The sequence below is a fragment of the Opisthorchis viverrini genome (genome assembly GCF_000715545.1).
Source record: "Opisthorchis viverrini unplaced genomic scaffold opera_v5_22, whole genome shotgun sequence".
NCBI classification, from domain to species: Eukaryota; Metazoa; Platyhelminthes; class Trematoda; order Opisthorchiida; family Opisthorchiidae; genus Opisthorchis; species Opisthorchis viverrini.
In genome coordinates, this window is record NW_008751678.1 from 2,408,232 (window position 1) to 2,431,538 (window position 23,307).

Here is a 23,307-nt window from a genome sequence, read left to right on the forward strand (position 1 = left end):
GTTTTAGGTCAGTACATATACAGGGTTGGGGATGAAGCGAACGTACAAATCATCCATGCTCATTATAGCGACTGAAGTTAATTGACGAATTTGGTATGAGAATGGACGTACAGAACATGCCCTTCACTATTGCCCTCCAATTAATTTGTGTGGTGTTAGCGTGGTAGTGTATGTTAATGTTTTGAAATACTGAGTGCCCGAGTGTGTTATTAGTTGCTGATCTTAATCCGTAATGCACTACTCGTAAGGTTGCTGAAAACTCCTCGACAAGGGAATGTCTGGGGTAAATTTACTCCACGCATGGGACCACCGCCGGCCAAATTCACCAGATACGCTATTTAAAATGTTATCCCAAACTACCTCCAAAAATCTCCGCACTTGTTTACTGTGCTGTAAAAAACTGGGACGGCTTTTTCTGGGCTAACGCTATTGCCTCTCTCATCCCTAGTACTGTCAAATTAGGCTTTCAAACAAGTCGAGGTTGCATGACAGTGAAGTATAGTATGCATGACCAGCTTAATACCGATGACGATGGGTTGTTACCTGAGAAGTCACCAGCAACACACTATGCGATAGGAAATTCCTTGTTGAAGAATGAGCGAAGATATATCGTAGCAAATTATAGTTTGAGCGTCATGTCTATTGGGCATTATTGCTGTCGTCTCCGGTTCTTATGATAGCGATACTTCTAGCTGCATCTCCTGCCACAAGGTCCAGAGGCGTGCGTATTTTATTCCTCATCAAGATCTGTGAGGGTAGACTGATGTGGATTTTCAGTAATGATGAAACAGACAGATACAATCTGTCTATTTCTCAAAGGATCACCTCTCACAATGCTGCTGTAAATCTTTCAACAGCCAGCGACCGGCCTTGCCCTTCGTAGGGCTTATTAGGTAGGCGCAGTCGCTGAGTTTCCGTGATACCTGTGTTCTAGTTGAACTCAAATTGTGTAAAGTAGGCAACCTATACTCGTTTGCAAAACACTTTTATATTATTGATTGACTAACTTGGGATTCGCTTGTCTCTCGTTGAAACCACATCAGTGTCATCTAATACCCATAAGTTCTCAGGATGAAATCCGGTAGTGAACTTTCGAAAACGTCTTACTTCATACTAGCTTGATTTTTGACGTTCGGTTTTGTCAAGCTAAAAAGGCTGGTGTCCCCAAATTAAGTTAAATGAATTGACAATGTCATAGCGGTTTATGCAACAAAACATCGTAAATCATAAGTGTTGTGGGCCGCGTGATTGTGCACAATGAGAGTTATATATGAGATAGAAAAAATTTACATTTCTATTCTTACACTCACAACCTCATGATGAAATTGGTGGTCATGTATAAGCGGTCCACTATCACTCACTCGAGTGCCAATCGCAATTTGACAGGATCTTCCGAGTCATCAATGACTTCCGCTCTTGCCAAGCTTTCCATTTCTTTTAGACGAGATGTCAGTTCGTTTACTTCAGAGACCAAAAGCTTTCGACCATCTGACTCAGTTCGCCACTCGTCCGCTTTTTTCTCCAATTCTTCAGTCAGATGTTCCACCTGGTAGGAAGTCAAATAAACGACTAATTTAACGTTCTCCAGATTAAATTTAACTTCTACACTTCACAGTACGTTCTACAAAAAATACTCTGATATGCCTTGGAACAACATTCACCAGTCTCTGAAACACACACAGCATAGTTCCTTTTCAGCAGTTTCGTTCGTGTGAGATAGCCCGGAACCCCCAATCGAACACAAGACAATTTCATTGTGCGCCAATATATAAATTTACGGTGATCTTATTACGGTCATATAACAACATATTATCAGTCATTTAGAACACATGGTTTTCCAGTACTCTAGTCGTTCGAAACCTTAGACATTTGCCTCAGATTTGCGCACTCCATAGAGTACACTGATTTCCGGTCTTGGAAGTTATCATGACAATGTTGGAATTTCAAAACTAATCCAAAAGTCAGAATATTTTCCTTCCAAGGGAACGCATTCGGAAATTTCCAAAATGCTTCGTCGAAGAGCTCATCAATCATGAGTAGGGGGAACCCTATCACGTGCCATCGGGAAAGTTCGTTTGACAGTGTGCCTGCTCCAAAGCTAAACGTTCCGGTGCCTATATCACCCAGGTCCGCAAAATATCAAAACTAAGAACCCAGTGTAATTTTCGGCCAGCTTCTGTGGAACATGAACTTGATAAGATTGGTTAACATAGATGAGTCACGCTGAATTTATGGAAGAAACCAATATTCCCGCAGAAGTGGGTTGCGAAGAAGGATAACGTGTTTTGTGCATGAAGCTGCTGTTAAATACTTCAAAAAAAATTAGCGCAAGAAACTTTACCACAAATTCACTGAACAGAAAAACTGTGTTAACATCTGCTGTGCAAGAAAGTGTTCAGTTTATGGGTAGGGACAGAGCAGTATTCTTCTCTTCAAGTACCAACTGGTTAAACTTAGAGGAGGATAGACTAGTCCGTAACCTATCGCCTTTGCGTACCGCCACCCTGCCACAAAAGTCTTGGGAAGACTTTTGCTTGTTATTTAGCAATCTGACTTCAGTGGTAATTCATGCAAAGATCGAAATCAACATCACCGCATGAATCCTACGTGGCTTTTAAATCGTTTGACGTAACACGTGAAGAAGCAAAAAAGCACTTGGTCCCACCTCGCAAGTCAGGGACTTTCCGTCTTCGTGCAGATGCGCAATTTGGGATAAAAGTGCCTTTTTCTCCATTTTCAGTTTCCGTATATCTGTAACAGAATGCAGAGGATGGAATCAAATATTTAGTCGACACAAACGGTCAGAAACGAGCTATTTCGTCTGCCCGTTTAGGTGATTTCATTAATTTCAAGAGTCCTAACAAGCGGAATTCTGGTGACATTGAAGAACAATATTCATTACTCATACTGCTATTCCTACCAATGTGTAAGCGTACTCAAAATGTAAGCAAAATATATTCCTAAAAGCGTATGTAATTTTCCTATTTAAGGTGTAATCAAGAACGTGCTGTTGATCTAAAGTTGGCTGGTTAGTTTCTTGAAGCTACTGGATAGGGTTAGTTCTATTTCGGGTTTTACCTCAGAGATATCCAAAAGCCTGACAGTAAATCTATGTGCAAAATAATAGCTTCTTTCCTTGTAGTTCTATCTCTTCATTAAGGGTAACTTTATTTTTTTAGTCCTATCTGATGCGTCTAATGGCAGAATAAGTAAATCAAGGCTTCTAATTTAGGCGCCTACATTCACTCAACAAGAATAAAAACAACGGCACAATGATCGGACTTCATAAAATTTGAACTGTCGCGCATACTGTCCGACACTGTCGTCGTTTCTCTATGGACGGTTTCCGAATAATGGGGGATAAAACAGTTGCATTTCAACTAAAAACACAATCACTAATTGTCAGGATTAACAATGACGACAACAACGATACTTGTGGAGTTTTACAGTAGTTAAAAAAAGCAGCAAGTGAGACTGTGGACCCATACTTAGTGGCGAAACATCATGGTTTATTGGATAATCTTGATTTCATCAAGTGTGATTTTCATCAACCTTATCTGACGTAATAGTTTGTGGAGACTCAAACGAGTTCTTCAGCAACGTGAATAGCAAATGGTAGGGGGCGTTGCTTTGTGCTCAGACCAGCTGCCACCATTTGTGAAAAATTACAGCTTTACGGATGAATTTTTGCAAGTAAAGGGATGACGAAACACACTATCTTCCTATTAAGCAGTTTCTTTCCAGAGAGAGATGAACCGGGCTAAATCAGGCACTTCGATCCTACAACGGTACCTTATATTTGCTTAAATTGGATCGCTTACTTACAAGGCGAGGAGGCTATGTGTAGCCGGGTTAGATCCATTAGTTGACTCCACTCTTCAGCAGCATGTTGGAGGTGTAGTTGATTCACTAACCTGCCACATTCCTGAAGTCCTGGTTGCAGTTTGGCCGAACACAACTGCCAACTTGGCTGCGGATGTGGACATTGTATCATACGTCGAAATGTTTCACATTCCCAATGGCAGTTGAAAATGATGCATCCAAGGGACACTTTGAGACTAATCGCAATAACTTCGTGTGTATCAGCGGTTCAATGATCATCGTATGTACTTCCTTTTCCAAATACGGTTCAACGAAAGCACTACGTCGACGATGGGGCTGATTAGTACTATACCGGTTCACCATGCTGCACCAATGTATGTGAGACTGGGGTATGGAACAATTCAATACATAGAGCATCCACTTAAAAGAGTGAGAAATTCCATCTCATCATTGACAGACTTGTTGAACGATCCAACTGAATTCTCATTGGTGCATTACAGGAAAAATGCGATGGGGTTCTTTTGATCAGGCTCAAACGGAACCAGTCCATATTGAGGAAACATTTTGGAAGCTTCGGAAGATTCCTCAAATGAGCAACGCTATACTGTATCATAACAGTAAATATTGTTGTAGGTATATTCAGATGTCATTAATATTAGTATTCACCATCCTCTGTAAGTAACAGAACGGAGAAACACTATCTGCTATTCCGATCATCTAACGAAAGTGGGATGCCAGATTTCACTTACCCTTGTTTTCTCGGCGTCTCATATTACTCACACGGTTTTCACACTCTTGAGAGACGGTCCACAAAAGCTCCTACAAAAGCAGTTAGATTTCTGGTACCCAACCGGGGGAAGACTATACTCGAATCGGCTGTAACATCTTCAATTGATACTGCACGTGATCCAAATATGATTCATATTCTGCCTTGATTCTGGCCAACAGAGGACCGTAGTATACACAAGTCTGGATGAAAATTGTGAAGATTTCACGGTAAATCTATGGGACGTGATGGACATGAGGTTGGAAATCCAGCCACAAACTTGCAGGCGCAAGGGGCTCGGCCCAGTTTCGGGCACATGAAATTTGGCCTTTTCTTTATTGACGCGTGCTTCGAGGATTTCGAGAAACCTTGGCTTCTTTACTGGAGGCAGCTCTGTGAAATGCGGAAGGTGAAGTGATTAGAAACAGATGAAATACCCCGGTATTACTGAGACCCTTGTACTTTGAACCTTAAATTAAAAAATGCAATCGAAACCAGGAAATTTGTAGTACGTTCATGATCAAAAGTGGTGAAACATCGTCTCTGAGCATCATTATATTTGGTAGTCGGCTCTGTGTATGATCATGCAATCACTTATCCAAATATTAATGGTTCGGACATATCACGACTGGATGCAGACAGACAGAATACGCTATCCATAAATATTAACAAACGTTTCAAGATCTGATATGAGAGTTGCAGACATCAGGAACGTATGCTGGGTCTATTTCTTTACCCTTCTGGTCCTTCGTTCCTTCTTACTGTGACCTTCTTCTTCCGGAATGGCATAAGTGCACGATGGTGAATAACGATTCCTGATGTTACATATGATCGCGCAGGTTGATCCAATTGATGGGCCAAGAATTTTTAAGAACAGGTTAAAAATACACTTTCGTGACAACGAGACTCGAGAAAAAAAAAGCGTCAATCAATAAGAACTGTTTACGTCGCCTACTCACCCGGTAAAAAAGCCTTTCTTCTAAATCATGTGGACGAATTTCGCCAAAGTCAAAAACAGTTGGTTGGGTTAACCGTACCAGTAATTTGTGTCATTACAAATAAGTCTTGCCATAAGAATCGTGCGATTCTTTACCTAGAAGTGACAATTTTGAAACAGTGGAGTGCAACGCGACCTAGATTTTTCGCTTTGATTCAGAGACTCACGAAACTCTACATGATTTTGAAAACGGTTAAATCACCAGATGACTTACTAGACTTTTCTGCTGACTGGTGAATCAAATGACCTTCAGGAGAAACGTAGATCTGATTTGTTGCCCTGGAGCGGCTTCCTGCATGTGCTGGCCATGCATCGATGGTAAGGCGATTTTTTACTCCTGAACTCTGCAAACAAAATTTTAATTAGGTCAGCTGATATAATCTTGTGCCTCTTTTCAGAGCTCAGGAACTACGACTCACGTTAAGACCGAATGCCCGTGGAAAGTAGTAGGTTTCGTACTTTCCGCTGTATCTATCGATAGGCGTACCTTTGGACTGCGGATTATAAAGAACACCAGTGCAAGCTCACCTTTTTTATCAGCACTTTGTTTTTGGTATCTTCGCTGATCAAGTACCGACAGATGAATTCTTTCTTCTAAAATTAGAAAGTGGTTGGTTTATCGCATAAGAGTTTCAGAATTCAGTAAAACAAATCAGTAGGCAAACACTGAAATTTGTGAAAACTCGGCCAAAAATGACCGTCTCTGGAAGTGCAGTAAGAGTGATAAACATGAAATGGAAACTGGAGAGCTAATTTCTTCCATTTCTTAAATCAGCTATGTACAATGCACATCCTTAAAGGTGCCGCTAATTAGGACTCAATAAGGCACTTCATTGATCAGTTTTTGGAGTTTCCTGTCTCCATTACCGTCGACTGCGATGCACTTTATATCCGATACCTTTGTTCACAGACTGTTTACGAGTCACGCTAAAATTTGGTCCACAAATTCGTCCAACACTATACATAGAAGCCGTCATGCAATATATCTGAGAGGCCATCTTGGTGAAGTGCTAGAGAGAGATGAAGATAACCAAGTAAGCAAGCACTCATTGTAAAAACCGAACAGTCTCTAAGCGCAAGTCAAGCAATCAGTGTGTGATTAACAAAGACTTGGTAGGGGCCTAAGGCTGAAATCATATGAATAATCTTCGGACAATACATTCGAAAAGAGATGGTTACTCATGGTCTGCTTCCAATCATTTAACATTTTCACGTTTGTACTCCCAAGTTCACATGAACCCTGGGTTTTGTCGGTTCAGAGTAATTGGCTTGTAACAGCACTTGTAGTTTTTCTGTCAGGCGGTGTCAGTCGACTTTGGATAACTACTAGGGAGAGATCAACGTCGGCATGACTTTTCAAAATATCGTCTTGTCGGTGCATGAGCACTCCGGCTATAACATGCTCTCTGTTTTGAATTGCCGTCATATATGACTATAAATAAGGACCCATTCATCAGCAATCCTTTGAATTCTGTCTTAATTCGGTTGGTGCTTTCCACGGACTAGAAACATATTCATGGGGCGAGACTTAGATTAAAAGTACCCATTAGATGGAAGCTGATGTATAGGAACATAGAAAAATTGGAAATCAAAGCAACGTTTCTTTGGCCGAGACTTTCATATGATCGAAGGGGCTGTATCTACGAAATTCAGTGGCCACCACACACAGAGGTATCTACTGTGAAACGGTTTGCTTTTCTCATATCCATTTAAGCATGAAATGTTCCCTGAAATTTCATTTTATGCCCTGTAATATAGTCATTCTCATCATTCTATAACAGTTTCGTTACCACCATGATAAGCTGGGCGTCTACAACAAGTGATTAAATTGCCTTGAGTGTGAACCTACCATGAAAGGATTGCTCAGTTGATCGAAATCAGGCTACCAGTGGCCACTCCGTCTGATTCAGTCGGAATCCCGGTCGAAAATTATACTCATGATGTGGTATCTATCAAACTGGTTTGTTTACCCACATCAAGTTCTGTATGTGATTCTCAGCAAGCTTAATTAACAATAATCCCGAGTGCCAGTAACCAAAAATAAAACATATTTTGATCAACCCAGATGAGTCCCACAATAATCTATTCCAAGTAGGGACCATTTTCCCGAATGAGACCAGTACACTGAGAGATCTGACCTAGAATTAACACCTTTTGAGCGACCGTTCCCTAATCCCAACAATGATCAAATCCGTTAAGAAAAACAGGATGCAAGCTTCGTGTTTTGAAATTTTCTGCATTAATATGCCAGGTAGTGCTACTAGATAGTAGAATTATTATATAGCAGAATTAATATATGAAATGACGCAACACATTTTTTTTCTGAACGACACTGTGGGATGTGACTCACCGGGATAGCAGCCAACTTTATGAATATTTCGGCACATCGTTCTAAACTGGTACACCGAATAGCACACGCATCAGTTGATACTAGCTATTGACAAGGGGAGGAAAAGGCGTGTTGCATATTTTCCCTCCTATTTTTGGCATCTGTCCATTTTTTAAGTATAACTTAATCACTCTGAGCCGAGCATTTGAAGTTGCGGGCATTTTCAGTTCCACAGATATAAGATGGGTTTGTTGTGAGAAAGAAGTAGGGAAGTCTTTCGAAATAGCTCATGTGTAAGGTAAGCGTCTGACTGATTTAATACAGCCAGAGGAAGAAAACGTGGACGTCGTTTATTATCAGACAGAGCGGATTTGATGTCAACAGTGCACCGCAATGTTGACCAGTTTGGGTTCACTAGTCTCCACCAGCATTGGCACACACTGGACTGTCTTATTGTCTACATGATTTCTATTATTTTATCCTGATGAAGATTGTTCGAGTTGACCAAAACAATGCGTAATAAAAACTCTGCCTCAGAATGTTGTGTCCTTCCCCAATCAATGTGACACACACGATGGTCAAACTGTCTGATCAAATTTCCACTGAATTCGGTACGGATACTCTACCTTGAAGTTCTGAGTGTGACAGTTCTAATCCAAACTTTGATGAGAAATATGTGCCAGATGATTGAAGATATTCCGGAGAGTCTTCCCCCTCCTCTAAAGAGATACCGCACTGCCCCCGTATTGGCGTCACTTTATGCAGCCCATTAAGAGTGGCCTTGAAGGTGATACATTTTGAAAGGCTAGCTGTCAATCTCTCAATAACAACAACCCTCTTTATCCACTAGAAGCAAAATTCAATCAGAAACCAGGAGCTCAAATTGGTAAACTGGAATTGTATATTATTTAACACCACTTAGAATTCTGAATAATGACAGAAAAACATCACTGTACACTCTGGGTTATTATGAGTGTCATAATACAGTTTCTTCTGTATGGCGTACAACTGCGATTTCCCCTCACGTTAAGCATCTTATTTCAGGTGGGCCCACATAAAGGTGTCCCCTTGTAGGTTCCTCAAAGTAAACAGGAGTGAAAAAGACCACATTTGGTGAATCCCAAGGGTGCTTTTATGGAAAAAAAACTTATCCACCTCTTCTTGCTGTGAAAAGGTAACTTAATACCACCATTCAGAAATGGTCTGTCGTAACGTCCTCAAGAAACCTTTTCAAAGGAACTAATCGAAAATAATCTCTCCTGCAAGTTATTCGCACCTGGGATTGCTGATATTCGCTTCATGGGTCTGGAATAGTTCATTGGACGCTCTGTCCCTACAGCGGAGTGGGAATATTTAAAACAAGATCCTGCACGATTTCTGTGCGATTTGGTTGAATTTTTTTGCTTGTGTTAAGCGATGGCTTCCTTATGAACTCTCCTTAACTTTTACCCTGGCAACAGTTTCCGTGCCACATAACAACAGAACTCATGAGGTAACGTTTGTAATGTGATGTGTGTTACAAAATTGCAGCTCTACTGTACTACCTTCAATGTAGCGCTGTAATGGTGTCAAACTATCAGGAACTTAACTCACAACCAACAGAGGGTGGTCTCCTTCGGCGGCGCCCTTTAATTCAAGCTCGGGAGTACTAAAATTAAAGCCTTTGGTGGTTTGACGGCAATTATTTTTGAGTTAATCTTCCGACGGGCAGACGCTTTATGAAAATAAAAAAATTTCTCCCTAATAACGATAAGCTTTTCAGCAGGTTACACTAAATTCATGTCCAAACGATTTGTGTGAACAGTGATATAGTCATTGCTTGATTAATATCGAAATCCCGCATTCCAGGTGAGCTTGATTGTACGTTTGTCTGTCGGTTACAGAGTTAGTCGAAATAAAAAAAGATTGTTACTAACATCTCCACACTGCACACAAAGGTGAGTTTTTGGTCTCAGTGCTCTTATCAGAAAAACCCGCATCAACGGTCAACTGCCCTTCCTCTCTCTGGTATGCTATTTGTTCACGAACCTCCGCTGGACGACGGACGCAACTGAATTGTCACGGCTGAACAGGCGACGCGATCCACGACCGAACGATGTTACTGGTTTTCCCGACGGCTCGAATGACTACCCAGTAATTGCCAAGGTTGTGTGGATTGACTGCTCCGTCTCTCATGGCCCCCCAGTCAGGTAACGCCAGGGACTCTTGAAACCTAATGGGCAGTTTTCGAATAGTTGTAGGTGGTTGAGGAATATGCAGAATTCAATTTCACATGCACATCTGGAGTATAAATGCCGGTACGGCCAGGGGTAAGAACTGCCGATAACTCTAATAAGAACAAGAGTGGAGAGAGTGCTTGCGCTCTATGATGTGAAGTGACCAGAATAATCGTGCCAGGACAGGAGGAAGGGCATCTAAATGAGAATAATGTGGACGTGGATTCCACTAATCCCCTGAAATACCTAAAACTGATCTGAGTTGTATAGGGGCTGCTCTATAAGCGTGTGCCACTTTCATCGCAGTTCACTTGCCCTTGCTACTAAAGACAGGCAAATCACAATAAACGTGTGTTACTTCATTGTTTCTGTACCTTTATTTGTGGTCCAGGTGAGCATCTACCGCCCATTTTCACTCAACACACTGATTGACTTAAGACTGCCCTCCCACTAAATTGTCCACGGATACCCAAGTTTTCTCTCTAGTGCTTTGTGCATTTGGATTAGAACCTTGTCTATTTATAATCCAGTAGGTGAACGTTTGTCTTTTCGTGCATTTTCTGCATCTTACCGTACAACACTGTATAAGACGACATGTTACTGAATAACATACAAGTAGCTTAAGATAACTTTGGTGCTTGAATAATACTGAAGTGATAAATACACATGACGAGGTACGGCATCAGTACTCGAAATATCAAACGTAAACTGCATTTGTTCTCGCCTGTGTGCTCCCTGAATCTGATCTTAGCAGAAAAACGGGAATACGGGTGGCTGAACTTGGGTAGCACTAGACGTGAAGCAGATAAACGAGAATCCTAAGACCTCACCAAGCAGCCTGGTTAGGATCCTCAGAATTCTGTTGCATACGAGTTCACTTAAGGATGGCTCCTTTAAGCCAGTGAGTTCCACAATGAGATGTAAGCGTGGTTGTTCTGAGGTGTACAGTGATGGACAAGTCATTTTATTCTAGTTTCCAGCCAAACCATCTTGAAAATGAAGAAATGCGACCTAATTCAAAACCGACTAAGGGCAGTGATAAGACTGACTAGACTTCGTTCCGGACCTCGACAAAACACATGATCGTCCGAATACCAAACACGCATGCAACACGTGACAGACTGGTTAGGTCAATATTTTCTTCGAATGCCAAGATCAATAGTGATAAACACTTTAGCAAGAACGGGCGTCCATCAGATTTCGCCCGTCAATCATGTGGAAGAAGCCCGAAAGTAAGTTTACTGGTTGCCTCAGTCCGTTAAACTATTTTTTATTAGAACCAAAGCCGACCTCCACACTAAGGTCACATGAACCAATAGAGTGTTGTGAATTGAAAGATATCAGCCGATGTGGGATATGCGAGGACCTTAATGCGACAACACGAAATGCTATATTAAACCTCATCAAGCAAGTAGAACGACAAAAGAAGCTCCATTTTAACAAGACAGAGCTGAGTATTTTGCTGCACATGTGTGTGGAGATCACTGGGCGTGAAGTTCGTGATATGACCGTGGATGAATTGAAGACATTTCTCTACGGAACCCTCGACATTACAAATCCGTTCAGTTTGGATGGACTATGCCGTGCTTCAATGCAAAGCACCAAACACAGCGCAACCAAGAAGACAGTCAGTCCCATCGATTTTGTGTGCCTGATGTCGGTGCTCTTACGTGGCACTATAGGGGAACGTGCCGAGGTGGCGTTCCGCATTATGGATCTTGATTCGGACGGATTGATCAGGCGAAACGTCGAAGTTAGGCGGCTGCTTCATGATTCATTTGATGTGTCGGTGGCAGCGCAGAATCCAGAGATCGATCCAGACGAGCCGGTACGGGACACAATAAACTATTTGTGCGAAAAGTTGCAGTGCACCCTTACGCAACCAATCTCACTTGACCGTTTCAAAACTCTTGCTTACGAGGAACCCTGGATAGTCGAATGTTTGCTTCCTTGTATACCTTCCGAGATGACAAATCTCGTGTTCCAAACACTTATTAGTACACATGTTCGTTTGCCATCTCTCGAAAATCCACCAAAAATCGCCAGACAGTGACCAAGCTGTATTGCGAGTCTCTGAACATACCACTCCGAGCGGCAATATCACTCAATACAGAACTAATTTATCGAATATCCTCAGGTGCTACTTTCACTTAAATTTTTCGACTTATTTGGGTTTGCAAAAATATGCATAAACCACCAGTGTTCTACAGTTCTGATGATTGTGACAATACTTGCGGCTAATTCCCCAGAACGCACGTAAGATATCCTAACACTACAAACAGCCAGTTTATCCTGAATTTTTCTGTTGTCACAATGATACATGCTGTGAATTCTTAGGCCATGTAGGTAGACAGGAAGAAAGGGAGAAATGAGTACCCCTTTAGTTGCATCACTTACCAGACTCACAAAAGGCTAGAAAAGGTATCAAAGCGTAGATTGTCATTACGCTTGTAACCTGTGCAGCTTCCTGTCTAGTCTGCGATTGGAGTCCTCGTTACTCAAATATTTCTGTGCTCACTTTGAATTGAGGGCTTGATCACCAAGGTATTTGATGAAGCATAGTGCTCACACTAACAGTAGCAAAACGCCGATCACCACCACTGAATTCATCTTTAGAGGATACGAGGTAGCACTTGGGGTGTGTACACAAATGCATCAATCTTGTATTGAAAGGTTCAGACAAAAGGCTGATAAGTACGGATGGCTGGGTGGTTGTGTCTCTTCCGGTTAAATACATATAACATGAAAGAGCCTATTAAATAACGGCGTGATAAAATTGGCCTATTCCTGCAACAGCGCTTATCAGCCAGAGACACATACATCCTATGTTGAAATGGTAAATTAAATTAGTACCAATATTGCTTAGACACTAAGTTAGACATACTGAGTGAGCCAACGCTGAGTTGGAGACGCTTCTTCTGTATATGCTGAAAGGGACTAAGGAGGCTGCGATCCACCAACATACATACTATACTTTTGTTTCAATAGTAAGGAACATTGGACTGATGGTATTTGGCGAAGTTAGGTGTGTCTGAACTTGAAGCTTGTTGGTAGTTTGACAGTACAAGCAAGAGTCTGACAGTCGTCCCGGCAGTCATCTGAGCTAAAGCCCTCGCACCGATACATTTTTGGCTGAGGGGATGTGACTCACTTCAGACCCGATGAAATACAAACAAATGCCTCGTCATCGGATTTCGACATCAATGATTGTAGTGAGGAAACTAAAAAAATAAAGTGTGCTTTCAATAGTTTGAAAATGGATGAGAACTGACCACAAAGTACCCAATTCAAAAAGGTGTGGCAGAACAATTATTGAATGTGTAACTCGGACAAGTTGCACTTTAGGACACACCAGAATGGTCGAATTTCAGAGCAGATGGAAATCCTGTCAGCGAGTAAGCAATAAGCTCGAGACGGCTCATTGTTTAAGGCACAGACTGACCGGAAGGCCCGTGGTTCAGACCGGACCTCTGCATCCCTACTGCTCCTGACAAGGCTTCGGCAACCCGACGGTAACTCGGCCTTCGTGCTACCTTCGGAGGCATGGTAGCTAGCCACCTATAGGGCGCTACAGCTGAGACGTTATTCTTATTCATGGGGCTACAACTTAAGCAAGAAAACACCATATATGCCTCAAGCTGGTTGTATTTTGGTTATATGGAGTGATATCGGAATTCTTTTCGATTGAAATTTCGCCCCGTGAATGAAGTCCAGAAGTGGCACCTAACCAGTATCATTGAAAGGAAGAGGGCCTTCTCTGTGGAGTTATTTATTAGGAAACGCCAACTGAACAGTTGCAGGCTACTGGATATGACAGCGAAACTCTCATGTGCATCTTGTCTCTTAAAACCTAATATCCATCTTCTTTCTGAACGCGTCTTCCTGAATTTTCCTGGATATTCATTGACTATCATTCAAATGTAAACGAATGCTATGAAGTAATTCCACAAATTGCGTAATAAATCCCACCTTCCAATAGATGCAAAGCGGGGTTCCGAGAAAACATATTACTCGCATGCCTCATCGGTAGTATCCACTGGTGCTGCTCAAAAGGCACTCACTATGCGCAGCCGCATCAGGAATGGGACAGTAATGCCTTATTCCTTGCGCCCTCGGGTTAGGCCAACCCTCTGCAGCCGAGCAGGTAAGACTATTGAGGCGTCAGCTCCGGGCAGGATCCCCGAACAAAACCCTACATCCTCCCACTCTGCCTTGTGGGCCAGACTTTCGAGTCAGAAGCCCAAGGTGAGGTACCTCAACCAAACCCCCTTCCTCAGTCTTGACGACCGAGGAGCATCATTTCTCCGCGCTGTTTGATGTCCACCGATGTCCCTCCTCAATCCCCTCCCACCACAAGAGCAAACTTCACTGGGCCATTTGACTGTCAGTTATCTGACCGAAAGGCCTTACGCTACTCACTGCCCACTAACAGCAAACAAAATAACACCCTTCTAAATCCACGGGATCCTTTCTATTTAGGAGCTTTCAACGTCCATACTCTATGCAAAATTGACAGACAGACAGTGCTTGCGGGAACTTTACCCTCCCTTAAAATTGATGGTTGCTGTGTTTCCGAAACACGCATACAAGACCCGAGCATGTTTATGCATCTCAGAACACCAAGGATGAGCTCAGCTCTTTCACATTTCTCCCTCCGTGTGTTCGGTGACCCAGAAGCGATGACTCGTGGAATATATGACGTTGGAGTTGAACTCAGCCCCAGAGCTGAACACGCTTGGCTGGATTGGATCCCAGTCGTCTTTGCGCCGTCCGGTTATCCAGTTCAATCAGACTCAATGCCTCTCGGCATAAAAAGCGGTGCCTGTTTGTAGTGTCGGCTTGTGCTCTTACGGGCTGTAGTTCTGATGCTGAGAAGGATACTTTCTATCGAGAGCTATCCGGGCTCTTTCGTCAGGCAACAAAGCACTGACATTGTGATCCTTGCAGGCGTTATGAATGCTCAAGTAAGCCGTCTTAGTTCCTTGGGATCACATTTAAGCGGTCGAATCAGAGTCTATACTCGCCGCACAGACAACGGAGATCGACTCCTTCAGTTGTGTGCTGATCATGAACTGTTTCTGGTAAATACGAACTTTCAACGACCACCAACTACAAGTCAACCGTGAACCCAGTTGGACAACGTGGCCATCAGACGCCGGCAGAGAGCCACAATTCAAGACTGTTTTTCTTTCTGGGACACATCACTTGAATCTGATCACGCCATTGTGCGTGAACGCCTGACAGCGTCACAACTAAACCATCACCATTATTACCCGTTATTACTGAGCTTAGTAAAAAGGGATACAACTGAAGAATGCACATTGGCATGCGTTAAAAAGTTGAAACAGTAACCAGGTTAGTCAAGCTGTCCCATCAGAAATTCGCCCCTATCATTGCAATCAGTCATAGCAGCAGTATCGCCAAAATCTTGCTGTTTAACTGCCCTTCATTCTGTATAAATAAGGAGGAGGATACGATCGATAAGAGGTATGGAACAGAAGCTTATCAGGCACATCCACAGTGCCCATACTTGAAGACATCTACCAATCAGGATTAAAAGTGATCGCACAAACGTCACTAACATCTGCCAGCCGCCTTATATCTTGACATTTCGCGGCAGGGATTATCCCAGCACAGGAAGCTGACAGTACGTACTTTCAGATCCATCCAGGTGACTGAGTGCTCCGTGTGCATTGTAGGCGAATTGCATACAGTTCGGGATAAATCAGTATATAGAGTAGCGTTTTGCCTTGAGAGAGAATATGCATAGGATCAGTTAAATCATCCTCTTATGCACAAGATTGTCTCTCAAATGGATTTTATCCTTTTGACCGCGAACACGGCCGAACGAACCTTTGCGAATGATTTGAATTTCAATAATTGCTCAATTTTATATGGACTGTTGGATTTATTCAAATAGTCGTTATAATTTATCAAAAGCATCTGTGCACAAGTTTCCGCATGCATTTGTTGACGTTAGTTACCTCGCATCGTTGTAATTTTTTGAATAACGGCATTCAAGTTTGTATGCTCTTGGGCCCAAAGAGCTCTGAAGCTTTTCGCATAACCCGACTTTTTTATATTGTCAATGCTCATTTCCAGGACTATCATCATTTCTTCCCTTGCATTCCAACGGGTGCTTGCAGGCCTTATCATAACAGGAAAAAATTACATAACTTCCGCCCTTTCATTCAGACCATTCACAACCTAGTGTATAAAAACATGGAGAGCAAAATAAATCTCACTTGTGCAAGCCCACCAGGAATTTTTTCGACATTATTTCATAGTCGGCTAATTCCGACTCATAACTGGTGTTTTTAAAGTTTGTATCAATGAACGGAAGTCTCAAAATCGCAACTTGTTTGAAAGTGACATGGTTGAACTCCTCATTAGTATTCAAATTATGCAAACAACAGTGATTACCGGGAAACTAATCCTATCAGAGCAGGGATACCTACCCGGAGGCTGTAATTATACGTGGTCCGGAGTGGAACTCACCAGAAGAAATGGTAGAATCGGGTTGTGTAACCTCATCATGATTTGGTGATCATTGGTATGCCTAGTGTCTCGTAATTCCCATAGTCGTGACCATCGGTGCATGGTAAACGTCAGTTTACTCTGGTATTTTTATCAGGTAATTTTATCCGTATGTGCAACATTCGGGCAGAGCGCAATCTCGGGAAGGGTGTCGCCAAAAATGGCATTTATTGGACAATTTTTACAGACACCTAGCTAACACTTAATTGGGCCTGATCAGCCGTACTTGAAGCTTGTGCTGCTACTGTCGACTGCATAAGTAGCTTGAACAAAATTATTTTACGGACGACAGTAAGGTCTTTCGTGGTTGCATAAAACCGATCACTCAGTGAGTGAGATAAAACTTAATCTGAAAACGATTCAACTGAACCTAGGTGAAAGTGGCCAATCTCGGCCTAATATTTCAACTCTAGTAACAGCCTACTCTACAAGGAAACACCAGATAAGCAATGTCCACAAGGTCCACTTTTGATGCTGCGGAAAATTGTCGCAATTGGAGCCATTCTTACTAGCATGAAATGAAAGAATATTTTCTGTGTAGGGGTTTCGCCACTGATTATTTTTGTCGGTATTTACCTTCTCTCTTGCTTGAAATAGTAGAGCCACAGCAGTGTAAAATGTGCCACTAAGTATGCCCTTTACGGTCGACTTGAAATAACAATAAAAGTGAAATACCATTGTTACGAAGGATCGCTTTCAAAGTAATCCAAGAAGGTAAGATAAAAAAAGTCATTATTGCATTCCAAGGGTCACTCGACCTGATATCAAATAAGAAGTGGTCTAAATTACCCGGAGCTCACTACCGTCAACATATCCCTCACAAAATTATTTGCAGTTGACATTTGTTCCGGACCTCGGGCTGTCTCAGTACGACATCAAGATCCCTGGTTCGAAGATATATGACTTTTAAAATTTCATCGTAATGACTTGTTTAGCATGCTAGCATACCATTCATTGTTCTGTCCTAAGGCTGCGTGGAAGTCGAAAATTAAAAGCGCGCCATATTTGGGTCGTTTACTTTGTGGAACGAAGTTGTATTAGATTCGAAGAGATATGATCTGCATATTAGTAATATTCAAAGTGTTCTAACTAGGAAAACATTGAATAACTAAATAAAAACACCACTGCCACGTAAAAACAAACGTTTGCTACTAACATTTGGCTCAGTACCATACCTCCAATGTTGCCAAGGGTGAAGCGGGTATCTCGTGAAAAGCAGCCTGCAACACCTCTCTGCTCCCAAATCTAATTGAACTTGTCTGTAGCCAGGTAAAACACAGAAAATGAGGAGCTGCACTGTCAGAAGGAAGCGCGATTTTGGTTCACGAATGCAACAAAAGCTTGCAAAGCTTTAGAACACTTACCATTCCCTTGTTTTCATCTGTTTCTGTCTGTAGTACACAAAAATACGAAAAGCTGTGGTTACCTGGACTTGACATATTTAGATTTCTATTTGATTATGGGATGTTCTGTTCTTTCTTAACACAGTAAATCAGAATAGTGATGGATTTTCAGTTCTAAAACGTTCAGGAAGACAACGGTTAGAAAAACAAATGCTCTTCCACTGTATCGGACAACCTAATGGTGGTGCTGAAAAACAAAGGCAAGCTGTTAGACTCGTTTCAGATGACTGGCCGACGCTACAATCGGACATCCTCACTCACCCTGGTATTCATGGATCTCACCCTCCCAAAAATAAGCCTGAAAAACTTCAGGTTGTGGCTTGTGATGTAGAGTTGGTTCTAAAAATTTTTTTCAATCGAGAAATATTTTCAACACGCGTTTGCTTAAATTTGGTGTCAGTCACACATCTACCTCATCTATAATATTTCTTCTACACTGAATGCGACCGTGAGGTGCTTAAATATTTGTAAACGATTTCTGCTTTAGTGGTCTTAACATCACAAGTGGTATTCTGTAGAAACAGGAAGCATGGCTAGTATAATTTGCTTTCCGGGGATGCTCATCGAACAAGTCATTTAGGATGCAATGTTATAATGGTACATAGGACTTGTCTTTATCTGGATAAAGCACGCTGTGCCACATGATAGTTCGTAATTAAGTGATAATTAAATGCATAAATTGGCCGCAAATGCTTCCCCATAAAGTCCATTGACCTGGAATGAAATAGTGAATGAGTTGATCAAAGGCAATTTCAATACAAAGGTCCTTCTAGAGAGCGGGACTGTGAGTTTTTGACAAGGCTGGCTATCTTCCATCTATTTTAACTGTGGATTATATGCAAGATGGAAGATGAAAATATTGCTTAAAATGTACGGGCTACAGGTAAAACTTTCTGCATGCTAAATTTTAATGTACTCCCAGGACAGATGCTAATAAGATAGTTCCGAACATGCATCAATAGTGAACTATTGCTTCTAAAGTTCTGCCTAGAGACTTGAGGTCGGTTTAATCGTTCCTAATCAAGATTTGAGTATATAAACTCAATCATCACCCATTGTGACACCAATCATAGGTGATTATTTGGAATTTACACTGACCCTGAAGGACAATTTTGACTGTCGATTGCTATCACAGTGGTATAGACGCCTGCTGCCGTTCGTAAGTGGTAGTTATTGGGACAGATAGAATATCCAAGTTGCATGATAACATGTGCAACCGAACATTTAAGTGAGGAGTTAGGTAAGTAGCACAAACATATCGTGTTGAGAGACCAGTCTGTTTTACAGCAACCGGAACTCGACCATAGAACACAGCTGTCACTATACTGCCAAAAAGGGAGTTTGAATGACCATGAGATAAAATCCACATAAAGCAATAGGAACCTAAGTTAGTTTTGATTTTAGGAGACTTAGTACCACGTTTTTAATCGTAAGACATGTTTATGACCCCATAGCAACACCTAAAGGAATAAGCCGACCATGTTCCCTTTTGCGGACTCGTTACTATTTGGAACAAGTTTTCTAAAATTTAATGGTAGTAATTCGGGAGCCCCGGTTGACTGGCTACAAGTAAGTTGCACACAGAAGCCCCGTGGTACTGAAGTAAAACATCTTTGCTACAAAGATACAAATTACTGACTTTTGTTAGGAACGTCAAACTCGTTTCAATAATAAATGAACCAAACTAAGAGGTGGGATAAAAGCAACAAAAATGCGACAAATGTCTTCCAGAACTTACTTCAATCGGATTTTCCTCCACTTCGGCCCTTGGCTTATGGAGAAAACACAAAGAAGTTTGAAAATTCTGAGATCCCGTTTGCTAAACCTTGTTGCCTTATAATAACCTTTAGAGTGACGGAGTTAGTAAGCCCTGGACGACAGAAATGATAATTACGGTTACAGCTTCTTTTGTTATTTTCTATGAGGTTGATGAACGCTCCTAAATATCCATCTACTGTATTTATCCTTGAGAAGACCCATTAAATAAACCTAATCCGGACGGTTTTCCTGGTTCAGTCATGGTGCGAAAGCATCTTACTTTATCTAAATGCGGTAACGGTAACAAAACTCACTATCGGACCAGAGGTTGTAGACAGTGCATTTAGAAGACCGATGCTTCAAACATCGTACTCTAAACTCACTTAAAAAAGGCCATTACATATAATATACTCGTAGATCTTCCCAAGTTCAATAACACATTTTCACTTAGGTCAGTGAAACTTTGCGTGCTTCCATAGTGCTGCAGTGACAGTGTTGAAGCGCTTTAATATATCGCTTACAGAAGCCGGCACAGACAATCTGTACAGACAAACAGCAGCATCACGGTCAGCATATACATGCCCAATCATGCTGCAACACGATCTCAGCCATATCAAAAGCATCATCATCATCGTCAACGTGACATTTTGGTTTGTACAAAGATGACTCTATACGGGATAGGGAATATTCAGAAAGAAAGCCGATTATGTTCGTCAGTTCAGTAGCACTATCACGCGTGTATATAGGATTTGGGCTTGAGATAGCTAAGACTGAGGCGAGAAAGTACTGACCAGAAGGTCCGTGGTTCTATCCCAAACTGAGTAAAGCTGGTTGCAGGTCCTGAAATTACAGCTCGCTATAAAAGAGTTAGGGAGTCTAGACATGACATCAGAAAATTTAGTCTTCTTAAAAAAGCCTTCCAGCCTTTTTCAGAGGAAACTCATCGTAAAGTAAGGTGCGTTTTCTTTTCCACACCAAAACCTTTGGACACCTCTGAGCCCCAACATAATGAAGCCAGTTTGCAAAAAGGCACTATCCAGAAGTTGTTTTCAGGATTTTCACAGTAAATGACTTCCAGCACAACACACCAGAACAAGTTGCTCTAGTTTCATTTGCAACAGGTTACAAAGTGTCATAGCTTTTTAATTCACGGCTATTTGTTTCGTCCAACCACTCTTACTAGTGCATAAAATGCCTTACGCAGATAAAAATCGAGGAATTTTGTACTCAGCAACATGTCTTGCAGCTTGGCTTCAAATCTAACGGATATGGTCAGAATTAATTTACTCTTTTTCCATGAAAAGCACTACTGGCCTAATTCGCCGTGTACATAATAACAAAGCGCTTTTGAAAGTGTTAAGTTTTACCCAGTGGCAGACAAAACTTTTATGAGGAAGTTTAACAACAGCGCTTCACTCTTTCAACCGTGTTATAAATTGACAGCTTTCTTGAAGGGACAGAAGACACAACCGAACTAACATGTGAACGCACTGGAGACATACGATTCCATTTACTCAAAACAAATCCTCGAACACGATCCAAACATCCCCCACAACAACAGTAACAAACGATAGTCTAAGACCATCAGACAAAGTGCCACAGTATAAATTAATAACACAAGTACTGAGACTCCGTCCCTTTAGGGCAAACGCGTAGCTGAACCGATGCCAAAATGAACTAAATCCTCCTTAAAATAGCCAGTTATCCAATACAATGGGGAAACTTTAAGTTACCTCAACTGTGGTCAAAAACTTATCCCTTTTGTCTCATTGATAAAAAGTGTCACATCCTCTAACCAAACGCATCCTTTAAAGTTGTCTTCTCTATCTTTGTTGGTTTTAAAACATCATCACTGAAAACGGAATAATACTGATAATTTAAGTGAGTCTGTATAATTCTGCTGAATGCCAAAAGGCTTTCAGTGCCAACACCAGGCTCATGAAAATCACTTACCATGGCCTGGATACTCTTCTTCTCATTACCATATGCGTATGTCAAACTTCACTTAGTGTATAAAGCCAACGTACGGTAAAAGCACTCAAGACGAATATTTCCAAATTTGTCCATCGGATGCGTATCTAAGCTAACGCGAAAGACCTGTTGTTGTATATCTACACGCCCCTTATATGCAGGTGCATAAGAGATAATTTTACGCACGCGCTTCACATTTATATCCTTCAATTTTCCTGCTATTATTCAAACTGCATACCACTGACGCGTTTGTGCGACTCTAGAAACTGCTATAATTGCCAGCGATCTTGCAGGGAATCCTCTATTTTTGTTCATCTTTGGCTCCATTCGCATTAATATTCATAAAACTCCCAAATGTCCACCAGCCCTTCGGAAGAAACAAGCACTACATCAATGCTTTTGGTGCAAACAACACAGATCTGGGTGTCTAGATGCTTAAAAATCACTTCGTATCAAATATGTCATCCCATGTATTCCAGAAAGCCGATTAATACAAACCATCCAACGCCACTTTACACCCAGTGAATTTCATCGCCTTCTGAAACTCCACTCAAAGTATCGCAGGGTAGCGGCCAAGAGGCAAAAAAGCCATCCTAGAAAATGTCCAGGATAAAACGTCTAGAACTGTTCTACCTAATCACCATCTATTTCATCTTCAAGGCCTATATCAGCCTGAAATATCTCTCTTCAGTCACAAAAATCTCCTCGCCTTCTTAGTATTTTAAAAGCATTCTTACCCTATTTCTTCATCTGAACGTAGCGGTTTCCATCACCAGGAACACAAAATCTTTCAGAGAAGTGCCAAGCAGGCCTTCCGTAATACTTTTCATCGATCGCGGCCCTTTTGTGAATACATCCCTCAGGACAAAGGTCTGTGCTAAGGCAAGCCCCACGGCTTTTTTAAGTCTAGACTCTGTTCTCTGTCCCAAATCACACAAGACTGTCTGATTTCATCAGATTCTACCCACAATTATTTGTGCATTGCTTTTACCCAATTCTTACATGATGTCAAGACTAGTGACCAGTGTACATAGAAAATAGGCTTGGAAACCGTTAGATGTACTTTCCACTTCCAAACATGCCCCCTGTTCACGCAGTCGACATCCATGCAATCTACCATGGCATTCTAGACAACGGAGCCATACTGTGGATCTTTTTGGTTTTATCAAGATCTTTGTAAAACATTTTACACAAAAACACCACCTTGGTCGGCCGTCATCGTTTTACTTGTCACTCACTGGTCTCTCTTCCCTTTAAAATATCTATAGATACGCTACGCATACGATTGTCCAACTGCCCCTGAGAGTGACGCGTGATTTATCAATCCTCTAGAGTCAACTTGTGGTTAGACGAAGCCATTTTGCAAGCTGATATAATTGATCATATTTAGTCTGTATTGTACCTTATAGGGGTCATTAATTCATCCATGTCCACTGAAGTTAGTGGTGAGGGTCTGCTTGTTCGTTTACATTCATTTCCGAATCCTAGGAACGTTGAGTGATGAGAAA

The 23,307-nt window shown here is 41.6% G+C and overlaps 2 protein-coding genes across 2 annotated transcripts in view; one reads left to right on the forward strand and one right to left on the reverse strand.

The window, feature by feature from the left end:
• T265_01992 (hypothetical protein) overlaps nt 1-23,307 on the reverse strand; it is a gene marked incomplete at both ends in the record, with an annotated part of 36,020 nt that overhangs the window by 11,597 nt on the left and 1,116 nt on the right. Inside the window, 8 exons of the mRNA XM_009166130.1 lie at nt 1,362-1,546; nt 2,666-2,751; nt 4,572-4,641; nt 4,869-4,981; nt 5,800-5,929; nt 6,114-6,179; nt 18,032-18,058; nt 19,809-19,841. Of these exons, the coding sequence (XP_009164394.1) occupies nt 1,362-1,546; nt 2,666-2,751; nt 4,572-4,641; nt 4,869-4,981; nt 5,800-5,929; nt 6,114-6,179; nt 18,032-18,058; nt 19,809-19,841 (710 nt within the window). The remainder of the gene's footprint in view (nt 1-1,361; nt 1,547-2,665; nt 2,752-4,571; nt 4,642-4,868; nt 4,982-5,799; nt 5,930-6,113; nt 6,180-18,031; nt 18,059-19,808; nt 19,842-23,307) is intronic.
• T265_01993 (hypothetical protein) lies at nt 11,344-12,183 on the forward strand (the record flags this gene model as incomplete). The annotated part of the gene is made up of 2 exons (XM_009166131.1): nt 11,344-11,362; nt 11,408-12,183. The coding sequence occupies 2 exons, from the start codon at nt 11,344-11,346 to the stop codon at nt 12,181-12,183; spliced, it is 795 nt and encodes a 264-aa protein (XP_009164395.1).